This window comes from Limulus polyphemus, unplaced genomic scaffold, assembly GCF_000517525.1.
Source record: "Limulus polyphemus unplaced genomic scaffold, Limulus_polyphemus-2.1.2 Scaffold1430, whole genome shotgun sequence".
Lineage (NCBI taxonomy): Eukaryota > Metazoa > Arthropoda > Merostomata > Xiphosura > Limulidae > Limulus > Limulus polyphemus.
The window spans coordinates 260,145-273,363 of record NW_013667040.1 but is presented as its reverse complement, the minus strand read 5'-3'; the positions used below and the strand labels follow the sequence as shown (position 1 = coordinate 273,363).

Sequence of the window (13,219 nt, the reverse complement as noted above, 5' to 3'; positions counted from 1 at the left end):
CAATTTTACGTGATATTGTACTTAGTTAAAAGTAACGTTTTATTATGATTTTTGTATAGTATTTTATTAAACCTAACTTATGCATCATTGATTGATATTTTACTTTTTTAAATATAACATTTTATCATAATTGTTTGAATATTGTATTTTGTTACATGAAAGTTATCGTTGGTAGTTTATTTTGTAAAACGGAAACTTCTGACACCATTTTATTTTAATTTTCTTACGCCACAACTCCTCATCCTACATCATGATAGCCATCATCTTCTTGTTATGAAACGAAGGGTTATTCTTAGTGTACTGAATTACGTAGAACTGAGTTCATTTGCAACCACGAAGAAGCGGTGATTAGCGTAAAACAAGAATAAGGAATTATCCTTTATAATTTTGCTTTTAACTGATATTACGTAACTTAAGTTGTACTGATTTTCATGATCACAGCGCTTACTGGAGTTTTAAAGTAAACGCCCACTAACCCCAGGACACTAAATTAAACGTTTTTAATGTCCAACGTTTCGGCTAATGCCTTTATGAATAATTATTAATATACATACAGCGATAAAGATTTACACATAAAACTTACTCTAACAGGTTAAGATAATTTATAAAAATTTGCTCGAGTTTATATAGATGGAGACTGGAGAAGGATGGCGCCGTTAAGATAACAATGCTCTTGTTATGAAAAGTACTACGTTAACCAAATTCTACTGTAAAACATTACAATGTAAGTACAAAATAAATAAACTTTAACAAAACTACGACATTATAGAGTTACGCTATAGATCAGTAATTTTAACATTGATAATAATAACATTATCTAGATTTTATGTATATTGCCATCCCTTATTTCTGTTAATCCACGGTTTGTACAGACTCGGCTAAAATGTTTGCATATTTTGTAACAAATAAGATCATTATTATTAAGATGGAATACAAATACACTTAGCGCTGTTAAATTGAGAAATACATGTTATATTAAACATCTACATATGTAATTGTATATTGAGATAGGTTCTATGAACATCATGAACAATTTATTAGAACAGTAAACAACTTTATGAGACACCTGTACCATTTCACCTGTTACAACAAAACCTTACCAAAACATATATAATGACAAAATATAACATCAGATTATTATAAATAGCATTATATTACAACAAAACCTTACCAAAACATATATATGACAAAATATAACATCAGATTATAATAAAAAGCATTTCACCTATTACAACAGAACCTTACCAAAACATATATAATGACAAAATATAACATCAGATTATTATAAATAGCATTTCACCTATTACAACATAACCTTACTAAAACATATAATGACAAAATATAACATCAGATTATTACAAATAGCGTCTGTAACCTTATATAAGTTCATATTAAACGTTTAGTACTTGGTTGGTCCTCCTCGTACTCTAATATCCTCCGCAAGGCGACGTGGCGTGCTGTTGATGAGGTTATTTATATAATCTTAAATTGTCACAACTCAGTTACAGTAGCATCGTTGGGGTCGTGGTTAGCAATTTTTCGGCTTAGTTCTGCCCAACAGTTCTCAATGAGATTACAATTTGGAGACTTTACTGGTCATATGGCAGAAATATCATCTTCATGTGATGCCTGTAGGTGGCGCAATTGACGTTTCCCAGGAGGAAATGAAGAGCAGTTTTTCCACCATAGTGAATAGCTGCCCAAACATGTACTGCACCACCTCTTGTGCATGTTTCCTGTGGGAATGACAGTCTTCCCTCATCTGTTCTCCAGGCAAACATTGAACATGAATTCTACCATTAGCTTTAACAAGTCGGAAACAGGACTCATTTGAAAAGATGACATGTCGTAACTGCAAGTTGGCATGCTGTCTTGCCCAAGTAACACGGTGACGGTGGTGAATTCTGATTCATATCGGTTTACAGAAAGTCCTTCTTGCAAAATAACCTTGTTCAGCCAGCCTCTTACTCACTGTTCTTTTGGATACCCTAGAATGAATGTGTTCATGCCATTCCTGTCATAAGGTGTTGCAAGACTTCTTTCGACCATGATATGTTAACCTGATCAAAACATGGTCATCTCGGGCAGTAGTTTTTCGGCGTCTACCAGTAAACGTTCCTGGAACAACGTTTCCCGTAGTCCGATGACGTTTCAGGATTTTGGATACAGTAACTTGGGGGTACCTTATTGTTCTGGCAATGTCTGTTTGCTTCATACCATTTCTGGACAGTCGAACAATCTGATGCTCTATAACTTCTGGCATGTGACGAGGCATGACTTTATACCAAATACAGACAAATTATCTGAACAAAGCGTTGATCTATTTTGAAATAGATTACATCAAAAGCACACCCTTTTATACCAAAGAGATGTGTGTTTTGACGAACAAATGCACAGAATAACTTATAAAGACCAGAATAACAACTCGTACATGTTTGTCCAATCGTACGCTTCCTTCTACGCAGTAACTACTTCATGCATGTAGACAATAGCATCGATATAGAACAGTATGCAAAATTTTTGATCAAGACTGTTGTTTGGATTAGAAGGGCTTCTATATATTTTATTTCTAAGAATGCCGTAGCACCTGACAGATTTCGGATTTTAAGAGATGGGTGGGAGTAAGCAAAGGTGTGTTCATTATGCATGTGCTCTTACAGGGAATTGGTCTCCACTTTTGATTTCTAGTTATCTCTCGAGTGTGTTTGGTATACATCATGGATAGCTCTTTCTGCTTTTACTGTGTTAAGTTTCTTGCACACTTGACAGGTGGCTTCGTCAACGTACCCCTCCTCAGAAGATTTATCATGCATAGACGTTTTTTTTTACATATTTGTTTCGTATAAGTAGAAGAGTTTAATATGGACTATAATTTTATTCCTTGTTTTTATTTCGTGTAAGTAGTAGGTGTTAACATAGATTGAAAAATTATTCCTTGTTTTTATTTCTTGTAATAAAAAAAGTTAGCATAGATTGGAAAATTATTCCTTGTTTTTATTTCGTGTAAGTATAAGAGGTTAAGTGTAAAGAAAAAGAGGTTAACATAGATTAAAAAATTATTCCTTGTTTTTATTTCGTGTTAGTAAAGGAGGTTAAGTGTAAAGAAAAAGAGGTTAACATAGATTGAAAAATTATTCCTTGTTTTTATTTCGTGTAAGTATAGGAGGTTAAGTGTAAAGAAAGAGAGAGGTTAACATAGATTGAAAAATTATTCCTTGTTTTTATTTCGTGTAAGTAAAAGAGGTTAACGTAGATTGAAAAAATATTCCTTGTTTTTATTTCTTGTAAGTGAAAGAGATTAACATACATTGGGAAAATTATTCATTGCTTTTACTTCTTGTAAGTGGAAAGAGGTTAACATAGACTGAAAAATTATCTCTTGTATTTATTTCGTGTAAGAAAAAGAGGTTAAGTGTAAAGTAAAAGAGGTTAACATAGATTGGAAAATTATTCCTTGTTTTTACTTCCTATATCGTAGCCTTGGTTTGTTAAGTGTTTCACGGATTTCATTAGCTATAGCATGGTATATTAAAAGTAACTTTCTTTTCTTGGATGTGGTTTTTGTGATGCTTATGTTTAGAAACTAGTCTAGTTTTTGTTTTTAATTCTTAAAAGGTTTTGTCAGTGAAGAATTTCGGATATCCATTGCTCTAAAGGATAATTCTCTAGTCTTGTTTTGCGCCTGTTTTCGCAAAGAATGACTCCACGGTTCATTGTGAAGGATGATGTGTGTGTTAAGTTACTGTACACACTAATGAACAGCGATTTCGTTTTTCATATTAAAGAGCGTGTTTACAAAAGAAAGTTTGTTGGATCTAATACCGTGTTGAAGGGTAAATTTGATATACTCATATTGAATGTTTAAGAAGTTGTGAAATTTTAGGAGGTTGTCAAGGTCATAGTTTCGCATTCCAAAAATTCCATCAATAAAGCGATATCATCTGTTAACTTTCTCTTCTGTTTGTTCTAACCACTAGTAGGTTGCTTTGGTTTAAAAGATATGCATGAAAACGACTTACAAGGCCAATTCTAATGTATTCCTCCTGGGCATGCCTTTGGTTTGTAGGAAAATCTATTCTCCGACAAAAAATAACCAGAAAACATGTTAGTGCCATCTCAATTAGATTTGGAAAAAATTTATGTTGTCAGTGCCAGTTCAGAGAAAATTCATAACGGATTGATTTCCTTCTTCTGGAACTCCAGTCATTTTCATATCCTTGTTTTACAGGTTGCAGAATTATCTCGCCAAAGTACTTACTAAGTTTTTAGTACGTATACGTATTATTATAGGCATACGTGACAAGTATTAAACATGAGGTCCCCTGGTAGTTCGGAGCTAAAATCTGGGCTCGATTCTGTGGTGATCAGAGCCCATTGTAACCATAACATTAAACGTGAGATTCATAAGCGAAAAACAAATAAAATGCTAAGTGGACTAGGAGTTCCTAATTTCGAACTGACAGTCTAGTCAATAGTGCCCACCATCAACTCTTGAGCTACTCTAATCAAATAGTGAAATTTGATCCTCACTCTTATAACACAACCACGGCCCCAATGTGCGGAGTGGGATTTTGTTATGACAACGGGACGCAAACCATGGATCCTCAGATCCACAGACCACTTTGTTAGATAAAACAGTAAAACAAAACGAGTGTTTCTTTTCTATATTTCGTGTTAATTAAATACGAATCAGCCTAAAGGAATTTTTGGTAAAAAAATACTTTTATATAATATGTTAGTAGCAAACAATATAATTCATAATATTCATCTCAGCATGTAATATTCTTTTATATGAGTTTTAGATAGAATAGATTATACTGAACTGGATCCATTGTATAAAAATTTGATTTTTTTGCCTGCAGATTTGACATTCTTTTTCATGCCCGTATATAGATAATTGTGTAGGCAAATGTACCTACATATTTTTAAACATTAAACTGCTTTAAAAATAATTATATATAAATTAACAGTACATGTATTTTTATTTAAAAAACTCAAAAACTTTAAACGTATTTTGAGATAGATAGAAAATGTAGGCACAGTACTCAAATTCAGCTAGCTTATTTAGTATACCAGCATTTCCCAAACCTTCCTTTAATAAATATGGTTTCTTGCGAACGCCCTCTATCTTTTTTTATATTAAATGAGTGAAAAAATTAATTACGTGACGAGATATAACACACAGGTATACATTAAAATTATATATTTGTTGTAGTAATTACTTATTAATTTCATTAATAAAAAACATTAAAACGCTTAATTTTTCATTATCGCACTATTGACTCTTTCCCAATCGTTCACGCCCTCAAGAAATCATTCGCGCCACTTCTGGGATGGAGCCCTCCCAGAGTCCTCCATACATGGTCGCTTACCTATTAACCTTTTTTTATTTTTTTTCTGGATTTGAGGGATACATAAGAAAATGAAAAGTGTTCAGTGCCCACTTACCCCACCCACCATGGAGTCCTACGAGGGGATGCACTACAATGCCAAACAAACACCAGGGATTCGTGAGCACTATATCCAAACACTAGCATCAGACACAATGTCCACAACTCATGTTGAGAACGCCCAACAATGGTACTTGGTTGACCCTAGCACAATTGACTGTCCTTGGGGGAGCCACTCCAAGGCCACCCGTCTACAGGAATTCAATGCCAAAGTGGTTTGTTAAAGTGCCACTCACACTTCTCAACCACCAGGATGCCATTTTTACGGTAGTAATGCGCCAGATAATATATTTTTGAAGGGAAATACATTAGAAATAAATTTTCTCATAAACTTCAGCTTTAACCAATACAAAAAAGAAACACATACACATCCTTCCAAAACAAATTTAATCAGGCAGTTATGAATATATGTATATATATATAAAACAATTGGACTTTGATTTGACTAAATTTTTTCGTGATCAGTGAACACTAGTTTCAAAACTGTAAGCCATCTTTTATACCACATTGAAAAAATCCGTCTGATCCTCGTAGACACTCAATCTCGGACCTGGTTAGTTCTTGGAAAGGTGACCATCTGGAAATACCAGGTGATGATGGCACTATTACTTTTTTGGCCAGGCATAGCCAGATGGTTAGGGCGCTCGACTCGCAATCTGAGGGTCGCGGGTTCGAATCCCTGTCACACCAAACATGCTCGCCCTTTCAGCCGTGGGGGCGTTATAATGTGACGGTCAATCCCACTATTCGTTGGTAAAAGAGTAGCCCAAGAGTTGGCGGTGGGTGGTGTTGAATAGCTGCCCTCCCTCTAGTCTTACACTGCTAAATTAGGGACGGCTAGCGCAGATAGCCCTCGTGTAGCTTTGCGCGAAATTCAAAAAACAAACAAAACAAACAAACTTCTAACAAAGGATAGGAAATTGTGCTTTTATTTATTTTTCTTAGCAAAATAACCATTAAAACGCAATAAAAATACATAATGGTACCAACACTTAAAGAAAGACGTACTGTTTTCAAGAATTCTATCAATATGAAATTAGATTGGGAGGAGTGTCCAATTCCCCCTCATGATCTTCTTCATGTCATCCTGTATCACTGTGTAAAGTTGTGCTGATTTGATAGTTTTTCCGAAATTAAATATGAAATTAGAGGGGGAGTCCAACCCCCAACCCCCCATGACCTTCTTCGTGTCATCCTGTATCACTATGTCATGTTTGGTGCTGATTAATCAAGAAATGTGGAAACGTATAAGGAACATATATATACACACACACGCACATATTGATGTTGATTTATATCGATTCTCAAGCATCAATCTTACTGTGATGCCATGTCACACAAAGTACTGATCTAATGAAGTGTACCGTTCGTAAACGCGTAAAATATGAACATATTTGATGTAAGTGAACTTTATGATTAGCAACGCGTATAAATATATATTTCATAGCAAGAGAAAAAAGGGGGTCTATTCGAAACCTAGACTTGTGGTTATTTCCTCTTCACATCTGAACTTCTTTTTTGTGATGTAGTCCAGGGGGTCCCAAACTCTCACAACCCATGACCCACCTGAGTAGCTAGGAAATTTTCTGAGACCCAAGTCTATTAGTGCTCTTGCATTTTATGCTGCTTGTACAAAAATATTTTAGGGTTATTATTTTATACATAATTACACTTGTCTTTTTCTACTACCTATGCCACTATCTTCTGCGATCGACAATACTGGTGTAGTCGTTCTTACTTTGTAAAGAAAGAAATCTGGTCGACGGTTTGTTTTACTACATTGTTGAACTTACTTTTTTACATTACAATTACAATATAAACTAGCTATTTTTACACGTTTTATAAGATTAAATAAGCTAACGAGGTCCTACGTATCAGAATGCATATTATCTCCTCCAGGCGACCGAGAAATACATTTTGTTTCCTTGGTTAGTGCAATAGAGACGTTTACCTTTATATTTGAGAATAAATATTTACTAAAGGAAACGTACTATCGAGTCTTAGACATCCTTCTAATGATAAGAGTTACTAACGTTATTCTTAAGCTAAATTAAATCAGTATTTTTTATTGGTGGGAAAACGTGTATGTCATATAAACCTGTTTATTTACAAAAACACTCGTTAATACATGCATATCTTTTTTTAGTGTTCATGACATGAATATACACACTTATATAAATATGTATTCTTTTATATGAAATAATCTGGCTTTTTTTATTAAAGACATTTTATTTGAGAAACACGTATTTGTATTTACAGGTACCAACTTTGTTGGCAAGTTCACAACATCTGTTAGAAAATTAGTCCAAGAAGTGGAGTGTGGAGGTAAGTTTTTCAGTCTTGTGGTACTTATGAGTCGATAACAACCTTTCTCGTCTCCTTAGATATCTTTATTTGGTCATGAGAGCGTTTTCTTGACTCATAGATCGTGTCCTGTGTCTATCATGATTATGTGTTCTTGACACACGATACAGTTTAGATAAAAAGGGTGTGTTTTTTGATAACTCATAATTCACGAAGTATTTTTAATTAAGACAAATTTTGAAATGTGTGTATGATGAGATTTACACCGTAACTCACAAAGAATACGCCATTAAGCCAAATCATGTATTGTGTGTATGAGAAGAGAGTGTCATTGTGACTCACGAAGTTGTCGTTTCTAAGACAAATTTTGTATTCTGTGTAGTTCTATATCATAAGCTTTATATCATGACTCACGAAGTTGTTATTTCGGTAAATTAGGTATTGTGTATATGAGAAGATCGTGTCATGATGACTGACAAATATGTCTCTCCTAAGGCAAGCTTTGTATTCTCTGTATGACTAGATCATAAGATTCACATCATGACTCACGATGTAGTCATTATTTAGGTAAGTTGTATACAGGGCGTCATGACTCAAGATGTAATCTTTGCTGTCACGCGATGTGTTTGTGTGCATTATATTCCTGTCTTCAAGACAAATTGTGTTCGTGTTTTGTAAGACTAACTTGCCATTTTGACTCACACAGAATCTTCCTTGGAAAGGTTATGATGTGTGTTTTAGGCAAACGTGTACACTGAACTCGAGCACTAGAATTAATTTTGCAAGCTGTATTAGTGAAAGAAAAGTCCACTTTTTTGATCAATAAAATAAGTTTTTTTTATAAACTTGAACGTAATAGTCAGTTAATTTTAAACATCAATATTCATGCGCGAAAACAGTTAGTTTAGTTTGACTCGCAAAACGTAACTGTCAAAATATTCAAGGCTCGATTAATTCATGACACTTTACCTTTAAATCAGAGAGTCATACTTCTGTTTAGTGAGACATAACTCACGAATAATCCGGATGACATCATCAAAGGAAGTTAGTTGTCAGTTCGTAAGACAACAACTATGTTTACTTTTAATACCTCTAGAGCTGTATTTAAGTATTGTGGTAAATGTAATCCCACAGTGAGGGAAATATAGCAAAAAAAAAAAAAATCTGCTATCAGGCTAAAGGTGTTAGCAAAGGAATATTGAGTCCGAGAATTCAGGATTTTTTCTGCTCATAAAAATCAGTTTATAAAAAAATTAATAATATTTTATATACATGTATATAATATATATTTTGATGATACTTTTAATGTGATTTTAAAAGTGTAAACCTACAGAAGCTTTTAATTCAAAGTTGTTTAAAACATAAACCGGAAGAATCAGTAAGATCTGAGGAAATAGAAAGGTAGAATGTAGTAAATGGAGGTATCGAAACCAAATTTATAATTTATCCTGGCCATCTGTCCATTGTGTTAAGGAAAACGTAAGATCTGAGGAAATAGAAAGGTAGAATGTAGTAAATGGAGGTATCGAAACCAAATTTATAATTTATCCTGGCCATCTGTTCATTGTGTTAAGGAAAAAGATTTCTCAAATCCAACTTTTTAAAGCATTATCTGGAGGTAAATGGAAGAAGAAATATGGTAAGTCTCGTTTCATTGTCTGACTTTTATCGTAGCTTCCACATTAGGGTATATTTGTATACACCTGATCAGCTGTATTAAGGTTAGTCCAAAGTTATTCTGAAATATGACTCAATATCACTGTGTTAAACTTATCAGTTCAACAAAAAACTTAAAGTGTACACTAAGCATTATTTCTAGCACAGAAAAGTTATAAAAGCTGTAATATACTTTACTTACCTGTTTCAGAACACTTTATAATGTAGTAATTAAATATAACATCTGTAAGCTTGGACTACAATTTAGAAAATCTATAGCTTTTGGGAAATTATCAAATTTCTTCCAATACACTTGGAAAAGTACGAATTTTAGGATGGCAGGCCGAGAACTGGGCTTTTACAGACTAAGTTATCACAAACTTCAGTAAGGAAATAGTAGGCTAATAACTGGGCTTTTACAGACTAAGTTATCACAAACTTCAGTAAGGAGATAGTAGGCTAAGAACTGGGCTTTTACAGACTAAGTTATCACAAACTTTAGTAAGGAGATAGTAGGCTAAGAACTGGGCTTTTACAGACTAAGTTATCAAAAACTTCAGTAAGGAGATAGTAGGCTAAGAACTGGGCTTTTACGGACTAAGTTATCACAAACTTTTTAATCTAGAAACTTTAGTTCTTAGCCTACTATCTCCTTACTGTTTATCACAAATTTTAGTAAGGAGATAGTAGGCTAAGAACTAAAGTTTCTAGATTAAGTTTATCACAAACTTTAGTAAGGAGATTGTAGGCTAAGAACTAGACTATGTTTATCATAAATTTTTGTGAGATGATAAGCAGATAAGAACCAGGGTCTCTAAACTATATTTGTCATAAACAGTAAGCATTATTTTCTAGCACAGAAAGTTTATAAAAGCTGTAATATACTTTACTTATTTGTTTCAGGACATAATATAACCATTAGCAGAAAAATATCTGCTATCAGGCTAAAGTTGTCAGCAAAAAAGTATTGAGTCCAGGCCAATAATACTATGTATTTTGGCAATGCTTTTAACGAAACATTGACCAAAGAAATATATACAATTTTAGAACTTTTTTCATTTAAAGTTAATTATGCCTACGTTACTCCAGCATTTACTTCAATGTATTCAAGATACTTTAACAGTACTAAAGAATCGGAAATATTTCTATTTCAGATCACACCCGTGAAGGTGCTATCCAAACCAACGAACGTCTTCGTAATGTAACTAGTAAAGTAAGTGAATCTTATAGCAAAGTTAAATTGTTCTTAACAACACTTCATGAAAAGTACGATGCTTCCAAATCGGAACGAAATATCTTCCGTCGATATGCTTTATTTAAATCAATGATTAAGGAAGTGATTCCGCTAGACGCTCAGTACTGGAGGTTGGTGACCATTCCCAAACAAGATAAACAGGAGCAAGTCACCACGTATGTCCTCCGCGCATGTGCAGCTCTGGAAAAGATAACTGAAGCTAGACCAGCCGAAGGAACGAAAACTCAGTCTTCCAAACATGGCGAGGACGAAGCTCGAGACAGAGAAAAGAAAGCTAGGTTTGACGGTAAGTGTTTGTTATTGTCGTCTTGAAACAAAGCTAGGTTTGACGGTAAGTGTTTGTTATTGTCGTCTTGGAACAAAGCTAGGTTTGACGGTAAGCGTTTGTTGTTGTCGTCTTGGAACAAAGCTAGGTTTGACGGTAAGCGTTTGTTATTGTCGTCTTAGAACAAAGCTAGGTCTGATGGTAAATGTTTGTTATTGTCGTCTTGGAACAAAGCTAGGTCTGATGGTAAATGTTTGTTATTATCGTCTTGGAACAAAGCTAGGTTTGATGGTAAATGTTTGTTATTGTCGTCTTGGAACAAAGCTAGGTCTGACGGTAAGTGTTTGTTATTGTAGTCTTGGAACAAAGCTAAGTTTGATGGTGTTTGTTATTGTCGTCTTGGAACAAAGCTAGGTTTGACGGTAAGTGTTTGTTATTGTAGTCTTGGAACAAAGCTAGGTTTGATGGTGTTTTTTATTGTCATCTTCGAACAAAGCTAGGTTTGATGGTGTTTGTTATTGTCGTCTTGGAACAAAGCTAGGTCTGATGGTGTTTGTTGTCGTCGTCTTGGAACAAAGCTAGGTCTGATGGTAAATGTTTGTTATTGTCGTCTTGGAATAAAGCTAGGTTTGATGGTGTTTGTTATTTTCGTCTTGGAACAAAGCTAGGTTTGATGGTGTTTGATATTGTCGTCTTGGAACAAAGCTAGGTTTGATGGTGTTTGTTATTGTCGTCCTGGAAGAAAGCTAGGTCTGATGGTGTTTGTTATTGTCGTCGTGGAAGAAAGCTAAGTTTGATGGTGTTTGTTATTGTCATCTTGGAACAAAGCTAGGTCTGATGGTAAATGTTTGTTATTGTCGTCTTGGAACAAAGCTAGATTTGATGGTGTTTGTTATTGTCGTCTTGGAATAAAGCTTGGAACCTATTAGGAGTTCAAATATTTTTTTGGTTCAGCATTCAAACTCAAATGGTTATTTCAAATTATGTTGAATACAGTTTCTAAATACTGAGAAACAAACGTTTTTACTATACTTATTTCTTTATAATTTGTTTGTTTGCTTTATTGAATTCCGCACAAAGCTTCTCGAGGACAATCAGTGCTAGCCGTCCCTAATTTTGAAGTGATAAATTAGAGAGAAGGCAACTAATCAACACCATCCTCCATCAACTCTTGGGCTACTCTTAACCAACGAATAGTGGGATTGACTGTCATATTGTAACGCCCCACCCCCCACGGCTGATAAGGGCGAGCATGCTTGGTGACGGGATTTGAACCTGCAACTCACATATTGCGAATCGAATACCCTAACGCATAACAATAGGTAGTACCAGCAAGCTTTATTTATAAAAATGTATATAACCAGCTAGCTTTATTTATAACAATATAAATAACCAACAATCTTTCTTTGTAACCATGGGTGAAACCAACAAGCTTTATTTATAACAATGGGTCATGCCAGGCCTTATTTGTTCATAAAGAATCAGTTTAATTTATTTTGCAGTACACCAATTTGGTTATGGCTAATTTAATCAAACTAGTCTGTTTTCTGCTATTTCTTATTTTTATGTTGCTGCAGTTAAGTTTACCGATTCTCTGTTTAGAATAGGAACATTTTGACTGACTTAAAAGTAGGACCGGTGCGAGAGGGGGTCACCATTGCACCTCCTCAAGCTGATGCCGTCCATTAATTTGATTTTAGGTTTGGTCCCATTGCCCCCTCTCCAATTAAGAAATCCTGGAGCCGGAACTGCTTAAAAGTATGAATAAGGAGAAGTTCTCTTGTTTTGGCTTTTGTCAACTTTTTTATGTTAAAAGTTGGTTAAAACATTTTCTAAGTTTTGTTTTGTTAAAACTTAAGCACAAAGCTACACAATGGGCTATCTGTGCTCTTCTCTCCACGGGTATCGAAACCCGGTTGTTAACATTGTAAATCCGCAGATATACCGCTGTGTCACTGGGGGGCTTTTCTAAGTTTAAGTACATTAATAAAATTAACAAAATGTTTATGTTAAACATAAAGGAATTGAATATAAAAGTATTTGATTATACAAAAATACGTTGATAAAAACTACTTTTTCTTCTCATAAATATATTTTAAGGATGTCGACTCAAGTCGGTCAACATTGCTCTCGACGATGATGCGACTGCCGTGAACGTATGTTATGGGGGTCAATTGAATGACCTTAATAAAACAAATTCTATACTCTGGTTAACTATGCATCATTGATTGAGTTTAATAATGGCTGGAGACGGCTTAAATGGGTAATGAAGAAAAACTTTAATATAAG

The 13,219-nt window shown here is 34.3% G+C and overlaps 1 protein-coding gene across 1 annotated transcript in view; it reads left to right on the top strand.

Annotated features, from left to right (window-relative positions):
- Positions 1-678: 678 nt before the first annotated feature.
- The window catches only part of LOC106463527, a 28,431-nt gene continuing 15,890 nt past the window's right edge, over positions 679-13,219 (top strand). Inside the window, exons 1-3 of the mRNA XM_022391048.1 lie at positions 679-724; positions 7,710-7,775; positions 10,565-10,951. Of these exons, the coding sequence (XP_022246756.1) occupies positions 679-724; positions 7,710-7,775; positions 10,565-10,951 (499 nt within the window). The remainder of the gene's footprint in view (positions 725-7,709; positions 7,776-10,564; positions 10,952-13,219) is intronic.